The sequence below is a fragment of the Enoplosus armatus genome, chromosome 24 (assembly GCF_043641665.1).
Source record: "Enoplosus armatus isolate fEnoArm2 chromosome 24, fEnoArm2.hap1, whole genome shotgun sequence".
Classification (NCBI taxonomy): Eukaryota; Metazoa; Chordata; class Actinopteri; order Centrarchiformes; family Enoplosidae; genus Enoplosus; species Enoplosus armatus.
In genome coordinates, this window is record NC_092203.1 from 3,205,767 (window position 1) to 3,216,599 (window position 10,833).

Here is a 10,833-nt window from a genome sequence, read left to right on the forward strand (position 1 = left end):
AGGACAAAGAATTGAACTGATACATATAATACACTGTCTGTTCTGTTAAATACTAGTGAAACAGTCAATTTACATCTAAAATATCTCCGAGGTACTTGGTATCTTAATGGCTATATGATTCAATAATTCATTAAACCTGTGGTCCACTGAACACAAAACTGAGTTTATATAATACACTCACAGGTGTCAATCTTTTTTGTTTTGTTTCAAAAATAGACCTTATTCGTTCACATACAGTACAGAAATAGACGTATCCCTTCATACATACAGCTCACTTAAAAAGCATACAAATAACCATTACAAACAGGATAAGGTGGTGGTTTCAAGTTTCAAGATTCTACATGTAGTTCACTGTGACTCCTCCTACACCGGATCTGGAGTGATAAAGTGCTTCAAGTGTTTGAGTCTTTGTTTTTGGTAACAGTTTCTTAACCTACATTATTTCACCCGTGTAGTCACTGACAGAGGAAGGGTTTATGGGACCTTCTGTGCGTCTTAAATGTTATCCAGTTCCACGTCACTCTCTTTGGGTTTGCGGCGTTTGGCCCTAGCCGGCGACCGGCTCCTCCTCTGGCCTGTGCCACCACCAGTGGATACATCAACAGCCATTTTGGGCACTTCTATGGAGTTTACAGGGTTTTGGGGCGAATCTGTGTTAACATCCTCCAAGGAGCCGGGCTGGGACTCCACAGAGGTCCTGGTGAACTGATGGAGGAGAGCACCCCCCTCCTTTCTGTTCACCTCTCCCTCGTCCTCCTCTTCCTCGGGCTTGAGCTCCTCAACGGTATCTTCCACACGTCCTGATTCATCCGCACTGGTGTCACTTGGACGTTTGTCTGTGTCTGAGTCTTCGGCGTCTGCCTCCTCTCCCTCTGTCACCCCCTGGCCCTGAGGGTTAAACGAGATAACAGTAAATTATCTGTGAGCAGTTGTAATTAACTAAATTGGGCACTACTGGGGCAGCTAAGTGTCAGTAATTACAGCGACGTGCTAATTACATAACGAGCAAAAGCAATGGTCGGCAATAAAATCAGTTTGACCTTATCAGTTCTGGAAAGCTGCATTAAAATACTGAATGTTTAAATTTCTGTGTGTGTCAGATTAGGTGAGCGCACATTGATTTAAAGTATGAGACCTTGTTAAACAGAAGGTTTTAACAGTTTGTGACTGACAATAACAGCAGACCATCAGCGGACTCACTCTTGCTGCCAAACAAAACAGATTTGTTCAGTCTGTCTAATTGGATAGCGAGATTATCTTTTCCCACAGGCTTTTAGAATTAGTGGTCAGGCTGCAGTAGGTCAGATTCCTCTTTAAGGAGCAGTAGACCTGAACCCTGCGACCGCGTCCAGGCACTCCAGTGGTGTTTAAAAAATAGGCAGTACTCAAAATGGCATTCATAGCTAGAATGGAGGCACAGTCACGTCGTGAGCTCACCGATGTTTTTTTAAACATTTTCTTCAAAGAACAAAAAGTTGTTGCATGCGTTAGCAGACCATCTTGCTATTAAACTTCCAGAATAAAAATAGAAATGCTCTTCATCAATGTTTAAAGCTTTCTCAGAACCTGGGTTTTATTTAGCGGTTGGTAGTTTGGTAGTTTTTGCATTTGGTTCATCCCACCTGTGGCGAGGCTCTCTCCTCCTCTGATGCCTCCCCTTCCTGCTCTTCACTCTCTCCTCCCTTTTCATCTTCATGTGACTCCCCTTCCCCGGTGCCCTCATCCTCGTCTTCGTCCTCTGCCTCTGCCGAAGCGCTGATGTTTCCCTCCGCAAACTCCTCCACCACCGTGGATTCGTCATTTGCCTCATTTGTCGCGGCATTGTCGTCCTCCGTTTCCCCACATGCCTCTTCTCCACTCTCCCTGCCTGTCGTTTCTTCTTCCTCACACTCTTCCACCTCTGCCTCCTCCCCCTCATCACCCTCTTCATTTTCAGTGGTCTCTCTTTCACCTGCTGTTACCTCTTTTACTGTCTCCTTGTCACTCTCCTCCTCTTCTTCCCCGGTTCTTGTCTCTCCCTCGTTGTCCCCTGTCTCCCCTTCATCCTCTGCGTTCTCCCCCTCTTCCTCTCCTGCTCTCTCCTCATCATCGGCTGTCTCATCCTCACCTGTGTTGCCACTAGTTTCCTCAGCCTCTTCTCCTTCAGCTGTTTCTCCCTCTCCCTCCTCTCCTTCTTCTGCCATGTCGCTCTCCTCCTCATTTGTGGCAGACTGGCATTGGCATTCTACCTCCTCCTCTTCCTCCTCCTCCTCTCCATTTTCTGATGTCTCCTCTTCCCCAGCTTCCTCACCGCCTGTTTCTCCCTCTTCCTGTTCATCATCCCCTACACTATTTTCCTCTTTTTCCTCCTTTTCATCTCCTACCTCCTCTTCTCCTACCTCACCCCCATCCTCCTCTTCTTCTCCCATTTCCTCATCTTCCTCTGGGATTGTCTCCTCTAAAACAACATCAGCTTTGATATCCTCTTTAGTTTCATCCTCCTCCTCTTCCTCCTGCAATATCTCTAAATTCCTGCCCTCCTCGTCGAGGACCACGCTGTCACCTCCCCCCTCTGCAGGTTGTGGCACAGCTGCAGGCACGGGCGATGGGCTTTTCTTCAGCTGCAGTATCTTAAGGAGGTCAAACTCCATCATCACTGGTGCTTCGGATGCCATCGGGTTCGTTTTGAGAGGCCGGGAGGCCATTTTCTTGCGGACACAAGCATCACAGGGACAGTACTCGTCCTCACTTCGCTGGTCGCTGAACTCACCCGTCATCTCTCCATCGCTGAGGGAGTCAGCAGTTTTCAATGACTGGTTCTTCATGACCTGAAAAATAAATCAAACATTACCTTTGTGCCTTACAAGCAGCAAAATGTTGTTTAATGTTAGGAGGATTTGTGGTGGAATTACCTTCAGCATTCGACGTCTCTTCTCTGTCATGGTGGACTCCCTGGAGAGGTTCCCCCCTTGCGGTGGCCGGGGCGACCTCCCACTTCTGCCGGCACGACTCTGAATCTTCCTCATTTCGCGTCCAATGCTGCTCTGGATGCGTCGGCTCACCTCTTCCCTCAGCTCGGATATCATGGTGTCCAGGATGAGGCTGTCGTCCAGGTCCCAACGAACTTTGAACTCCGCCATGGCGTTGATGTAGTGGTTCATGAACTGCTTCTCCAGCTTCTTCAGAAGGTGCAGGACCCACACCGGATCAGGGTCTTGGGATAGTCTTTTTGACAAGGGTGCTCGCAGGACAGTCGGGGGCGTGCCTGAGCTGGAGTCCTCCAGCGTCTCTCGTTCGTTATCGGTGGGGGATTTAGAACTGTCATTAGCAGAGCTCTTGTCTGATGATGAGGGATTCTCAGAGGCTTTTGGGCTGTCCAGACTTGCAGGGACTGTACTTTGTTCTTCACTCTGTACCGGTTCCTCTGCTGTGTCTGACTTAACTTGCTCAGTGGATATCTCCTCTGGTTCTGACTCAGTTTCCTTGTGTCGTGCCACTGCATTTCCTTCCTCCTCTCCTATAACCTTCTCTGCTCCTTCATCCTCATTTGTCTTTTTTGTTGTGTTTTTCTTCGTTTCATCTCCACCTTTATTTCCATTATCCTTCCCTGATCCTCCAGAGCCAGTGCTCATATCCACACCAGATGAGGACCTCGGCGGAGTCACCTGCTCTGTGCCAATGTCCTTGGCCTCAATGTTCTTGGGTTCAGTGAGCCAGAGGGATTGAAGGATGGCCATAATGTCCTCATACTGCTGGTTGCGGTCCTTCTGTTGGTCACAGCCAGGGCTCACTGCAGGGTCAATGAGCTGGAGCTGGGCCAAACAGTCCAAGAGCCCTCTGGCTGATGTGCTCAGTCTACGACCATAAACTGGAGACACCTACAGAAGACAGCAGAGAATACAGATTACGTTACATCCATATTATTTGCTCACATTCATCGAATCCATTCTATGTCCTGTAAACTAGGCATTCATGAAGAGCACTGGTTTCATATGCAAGCTGTGACAAGGTCATGAGAGATTCTTTCAATTTAAGGGTTTACAAGCCAAAAAGGTTAGACTAACCGATTCATTAGTTAATTGATGAAATACACATTAATCATATTGCAATTAGTTGCTAGATGCAGCTTTAATAGCTTCATCCTAAAGACACAGAAAGGAAAGCCTGAAACTTGATAGCTTTTTTGTGATTATTCCACAAAATAGAATAGGAAAGGTTTTGTTACATGATCATGTAGACAAAAAGTCCTTTACATAAAGTAATTGGCTTACCTCAGGCATGCTCTGACATCGACCCAAAGAAGAGCTCAGAAGAACTTTCATCACAGCAGCTGAAGAATGCCAGGTCCTGGGCAAAGACTCACCGCTCAACAACTGAGTGTTGGGGTGAGAAGAAGTACCCTCTGCATCACCTGGAGCTGGATCTGAACTCTTCTCCTCCTCTGCTGCATTGCATTCAGCTTCCTCCTCTTTCTCTTCCTCCTCTTCAGCCTCAACTTTCTCCTCCTTGTCCGCTTTCTCATCCTCAGGAGTCTCCTCCTCCTCCACTGCCTCTTCTCCGAGTTTCTCTTCCTCCACCTTTTCTTGCTTCTCCTCTTCTTCATTCAGCTCATCACCAAGTGCAAGCATGCTGCTGTTGGCGGGAATGCTCCGCAGCCAGTCACTGACAACCTCGTTGGGGGAAGCGTTGGGCAGACAGGCAGGTGTCAAGTCCAGCTCCTGGTTCCTGCTCCTCTGACACTCATTTTTCTCGCTCTTGGGCTTGTCACTGGTTTTGCTGGCCTTTGTCTGTGGGTTCGCCATGGCCTCCTTCAGCAGGTCAGCCGCAGACAGGGTGAGAGTGTTGTGTAAGGGACAGGGGCTAGAGGATTTGAGAGACGTTTCTCTCTTTTGAGAATTGGACGTTTTGATACTGCCACTGTTGCTTCCTGCCTTGGACTTGGCCTCCTCTCCTTTACTCTCCTTTGAGGCTTTCATTTTTTGAGCTGAAGCTCCCGACCCAGGCTTGAGGCAACAGGGACTCTTGGAGAGGACACTGGCTGCCTTGGTGTCTGCAATGTCTTCTTTCTCTTTGGCCTCACTAGCTGGTCTACTGGCCAGGCTTTCAGTATCATTATTTGTTGTCTTTGCTATATTGGCATTTTTAACGCTGGCACTTGCAGGGGATTTGCTCCGAACTTTAGCACTTGCTGATGACATTGCAGATGAGGTCCTGTTGTTGGGGGCCTCCAGATTGCTAGCTTTTGTCGTTGAAGCAGACTTCACACTTTCTGTTTCAAGGTAATTTCCTGCTTTGGTTGGGCTGGCACTAGTATGTTGCTCTTTAGGCTTATTGTCAAGCATTTGAGTTGCTGCTTTGATACTACAGTTGCAAAGAGACCTGCTGCTTTTGGCTGAAAATGCACTGGCTGCCCTTTCTGTTTTTTGCTCTCCACCTTCTTCACCTTTATCCTCACTCCCTCCTGTGGTTTCAATAGTAGTGATATCGATGGCTGGAGGATTGTGAGACAAAGTGCTTTTACTGCCATTACAGTTGGACTTTTGAGACATGACGGACCCTGTTTCCGCCACATCTTCCTTCAAAGTGGACTGCTCTGTGGCTTTGGGGACATTGGGAGTCTTCACTCTGCCCCTACTCTCAGCGTTTATGTGAAAAGAGACACTGGACTTGCCACTGTCTGAGTCAGCTGTTTCTTGGTCTTCTGGCAACCCAAGAGAGACTGACCCTGATGAATTTCGACTAAGTGGTTGCTCTGTGCCTCCTGATTCTCTCCTCTGTCTTTTGGTTGAGGACGACAGGATGCTGGCAGCCCGTTCAGAAACCTCCTCACTATCTTCATTTTCCTCCCCCTCCTTTTCTTTTTTTGCCCTTTCAAGTGCTGAAGCTGCTCCACAGCGACATTTGGATCGGCCAGATCTAGCAGAGGTTGTGGAGTGCACTGACAAGGCACTGGGCCCTCTTGTCTCTCCAACACCGGGGCCAGGCAACAACTGTTGCACAGGGGATTGTGGCCTGCTGGGGGATGCAGCTGGAGCTTTGGGTGAGTGGGTCCGTGGTGAACATGTCCTCCTGGGTGAGAGCGTTTGGCCATGAGAGTGTTCAAAAGATTTACCTCTTGGTGCATTGTCTTCCACAACCTTTTCATCAGCATCTGCTGTTTCAATAACAGCAATATCAGCTGTCCTGTTATGATTGGACTTGAATGAACCATTAGATTTCCCTGATTTTGCTGATGCAGAACTTGGTGCTCTCACTGTTGCCTTATTTCCTTCCTCATCAACACCTCCTGGTGTTTTAATGGTGACATTTGGACTTGGCGACACCGATTTGAGATTCTTGCTTGACTTGTGCGAAGTACTGGACCTTACTGAAGATTTTGACTTTGCAGACATAACGCTTAACACCCGCTCTTGATTTTCATTTTGCTCATCTTCTCCATTTGTCTCATTAGAAGGGACATCAGCTTCATTTGGGTTTGGAGATGCTGTGGTGCGGTTTGACTTCTGGGACTTTGAGGACTTGGCAGAGGCGTGTGATTTCCCTGTCATGGCACTGGGGGCTCTGTCCTCTGTGCTGTCCACTATTGTCTTTGCTGTGCCTTTAGCTGGAGAAGCCACCCTTGAACTTGTGTCACAATTTAGGTTTTGAGACTTTGCAGAAGAAACTGATTTACCGGATAAAGCACTGGCAGTACGGCCCTCAGGTACTTTAGCAGACATTACACTTTCTGGCCTCTGCTGTGTTTCCTGTTCTGCCATCTCATTCTCTTTTTCCTCAGCTACCCTTAAGCTTGGAGATGCCGTCATTTCATTGCCATTATAGTTAGACTTGCATGACTTGGAAGACATGTTAGATTTAACTGATCTGTCAGACATTTGACTCGTGGCCCTTTCTTCTCCAGCTCCTCCTGTTTCTAACCTGGGAGAAAGTGACCTTTCCAAAGCTTTGGTGGACTTATGGGATTTATTAGACTTGGCAGACAGATTGGACTTGGCTGACATGGCACTTGCTGCTCTCTCCTCTGCCTCCATTCCTTCTTCCTGTCCTGTTGCTTCAATAACGGGTTTATCAGCTGTGTTAGCACCTGGAGATACCGCTCTCGCACAATGACTGCAAATAGACCTGTGAGATGTGCCGGACTTTGCTGATATATTTGATTTAGTTGATTTAGCTGAAGTATTAGACTTGACAGAAAGGGCACTAGGAGTTCTTTTGTTTGTCTCATCCTCTTCCAAAGTTGTATCATCAGTTTGGGAGGCAACCTTAATGCTTAACTTGACTAAAGCACTGGTCTTTGCAGAAGCACTAGATTTGGCTGACAAGGAGCTGAGAGCTCTCTCTACAACGTTCTCTCCCTCTGCTTCCTCTCTTGTCCTGATGTTAGGAGGCTCAGCCATGCTGCTGCAGTCAGGCTGAGCTGACATGGTACTGGGGCTTCTTTCCTCTTTTTCTGCTGTAATGCCAGTGCTGTCATTACAGCCAGATTTGTGTGATCTCTTGGACCTGTGGCTTGTGGCTGAGGTGGCACTAGGAGCCTTTTCTTCTTCTTTTCCTGCTGCCTCAGGATTGGATGTTGTGGACATGGCACTAGATGCTCTGCCCTCCAGGACATTGGATATTGCAGAGAAGCGCCCACGGTTGGTGAGGTTTGACTTGTTGGATTGTGTTGACACAGCTGAAACATCTGAGTCATCATCATCACTGCTGTTATTGGCCTTCTCTTGGTTGGAGCAAGGTGTGGCAGGCTTTGGAGATGGTCGGTGAGAACAGCGGGACCTTTGTGATGTTCTACTGTTGGAACCAGAGTTGATCCCATGTTTGCAGCCGCCACAATTTGGACACACACGGGATGCCCTTGACTGCAGAGAGCCTGCTGAAAGTCCCGTGTGACCTGACAAGCCGCTAACAGCTCTCTTTATCTCTTCATCCTCATCATCTGCAGCTCCCTCTTCTTCTGAGTTTGGGATCTTGGCTTTGCTTGACATGCAAGACGCTCTGCTCATTTTGGTGTTGGAGCCGGGAGCTCGATCCATCTCCTCTGCTTCAGCTGTTGAATGAGGTGTGGCTGCTCCACAGCAACAGGAAGCGGCTGCAGATACTGCCCTGCTTCCTCTCTCTTCCCCACCCTCATGCTTCTTGTGTTCGGTAGAGTGGACAGAACTGGCTGAGACGTTGCCTGTTGTTTTGTCATTCAGATGAGTCTGGAATGTTGAGGATGGGGATGGTTCATTGCTATGGCAGCATTGTGCAGCGCTGGGTGGCAGGTCATCATCCTGGTCCTCTTTCAGCGATTGCAAGATATGTGAGGAGCTGCTGACTGCAGACAGCGGACGTTCCCCATCTTCCTCCATCAGTAGCTCATCCTCTACTGACTTCCGGCTAACTGGTCGTAGGTTGCTATCCATGGCAACTACATCACTGCGGCTGCAGCATCGGCTCACCCTGCACACTTCTACATGGGTGTCTCCATCCTGCTTCACCTCTACTCTGCGCTCTACCTGCTCCGTCAGACACATCTCTTCCTGGACCAGTTGGCTCTGCTCTGTGCCTGAGCCTCCTCTGCAGTTGGTGAGTCGTGCTCGACAGCGCACCATCCTCCTGGAATTACATGATGAAGAAGAGCTAGAAGAGTGTGTATGTCTCATCACAGTGTGGGTGTGGCTGGATTTATGTGGGGGAGGGACAGGACGCTGCTTGTGGCTGTGTGCTGGGTTTTCCCACAAGTCGTACTGCTGTTCCTGTCTCTGGTAGCAGCAGGGGCAGCGGTTTCCCTCCGATGGATGTTGCTGAGGTTGGTTGGAATAATCTACACCCTCTGGATCGAAGGATGTGGAATCAGGGTCAGAGCAGCTCTCTGATTGACCCTGCTGCAGGTAATGGGGCTGGGCCTCACTCAGGGGGCAACAATCATTGGTCAGGGATGGGGATTTTTTAATTTGTGTGGACCACTGGAGTGTCTCGTCATTGTGTAGGCGAAAACGCACCCTCATCTCTACTGAGAGGCTGCCATCTTTATTGACCAGGACGCGCTTTTCAATGTCCTCGTTCATAATAGCCGGTCTGGCCTGGGAGTAGGCACTGACACCGTTGCCGATTGACTTCTCTGAAGACAAGGAGAAACGGGTGGAGCGGTTTGACGAATCTGAACGAGGGTGGATGATGCTTTTTTTGGTTTCCAGACCAAAGTTAACTGAACGGAGAGAGAGAAAAGCAAATGTTAATGTAACCTGTATTTCACTTTTTCTTATTCCTTTAACTATTTTAGGTTTGTTGTTGAAATTGAGCTTTGTGTATTGGCCATTTATCCACCAAGTAGTGCATATTTACATACCCATGCCTATACACATTTTGTAAAGACCAAAAAAAACATACCATTTTTCTTGTTTTCATGCCCTTCACTGTACTCGCTGGCTCTGGACTGAGCTCCATGAGGTGGGGATCTTGCTCCTTGAGTAGCAGGAGATCGGGCCCCGTTTCCAGGAGTCCTGGGGCCAAGACCAGGGGACCTGCTGTCCAGACCAGGCAGTTTTTCCTCTGAGCTCTTCCTGATAAAGTTTACCAGCATTGGGCTGAAGGCTTCCCGGCCAACACACACCAACACACCAGGACAAGTCATCAGGCTTTGCACGCTGTCAATCTGGAAACAAATTCACAGTGTCAGGAGTTTCCACTACACAGGGTGTCATCTACATGACCATACATTCAAAACCACTTCTTACCCTGCGTCCCTCTGCAGTGTAGAGCTTGCGGACATGAAACAGCATCACCTCGGACACCTCGTCAAGAAAGGCCCTCAGGCTCCGGGTCGACCTCCTGCTCAGCACCACGCTCCTCCTCATGCCCGGCTCGCTGTTCTTCACCAGCAGGATCCGTCGCTGCCTGTAAGGCAAGTGGCCAGGGGGTGTTGCAGACGAGGTTTCGGGCCGCTGGGGCCTACGGCTGTGATGGTGCCAGATGTTTGGGCGTTTGCTGGCTATCTCCATGTTGACCGGCTTAGCCTGGCGACGGTCGGAGCAGAGGTAGCAGCCGCCGTCCTGGAGCTGCTCCAGGTGTTTGATGGTGTGGATGCCACGGGGAGTGGTCACAGTCCGCACACCAAATGGTAGGGGCACCTGTATGTGGACACATATATGTATCTACCTGTCTATCCAGATCGAGATACTGAGAAGGCAGTTTGAGAGTCTTAGGCTAGCAAAGAAAACATTTTAAATAGTTTTGTATGAGAATTTTTCCCAAAGCAATAAATGGAATGTCAGCTGGTGAAAAATGTAAGGAGGTAGAGCTAATGTTGGTGTTGAAAACATTAAAGTGCACAGTCGGCTTCAAAAGAAATCTCTACATCACAGCTCTGGGACCTGCCACACTAACCTTTTGGGAAAGGTCGTCCAGCAGGGCGTCAAAGCATTTGAAGCTGCGCTTGTGGACTGCCATCCTGATACCCCCAAACTGGCTGTCGCCGCTTTTGTAGAAGGTGATCCGCTTGGCTGGGGTGGCTGTGGTCACATGGGCGGGGCGCAAGCTGTACAGGGGTGGCGGAGGGAGGGGCGAGGCATGTTTAGATGGGGGCCGGGGGTCCCACATCCCTGCCTGGACCGAATGCATGCTGCGATCTCACACACACCTGAGGGAGACACACAAACGTGCAAAACAGAATCTAAAGAATTTGTTGCATACCAAAACTGTTACAAATATATTCACATTAAGACTGCATCGAGTGTTTTGCCACCTCATTGCATTGCCAGTAACTTAAACTGCACACGTACACACACGAAGGAATACAGAGGAATTCGATTTTATTTTGTAGAATCACCACTATTACACAATGCTTTTTAAAACTACTAACTATACTATGAG

General features: G+C 48.7%; 1 protein-coding gene across 1 annotated transcript; it reads right to left on the minus strand.

Moving 5' to 3' along the window:
- Positions 1 to 495: 495 nt before the first annotated feature.
- rp1l1a (rp1 like 1a) lies at positions 496 to 10,581 on the minus strand. Its single transcript, XM_070930944.1, has 9 exons — positions 10,348 to 10,581; positions 9,699 to 10,091; positions 9,352 to 9,616; positions 7,756 to 9,169; positions 5,632 to 7,407; positions 4,251 to 5,511; positions 2,892 to 3,857; positions 1,623 to 2,807; positions 496 to 888 (listed from the first exon to the last, which is right to left on the minus strand). Exons 1-9 carry the CDS (start codon positions 10,579 to 10,581, stop codon positions 496 to 498), a joined length of 7,887 nt encoding a protein of 2,628 aa, XP_070787045.1.
- Positions 10,582 to 10,833: the final 252 nt, after the last annotated feature.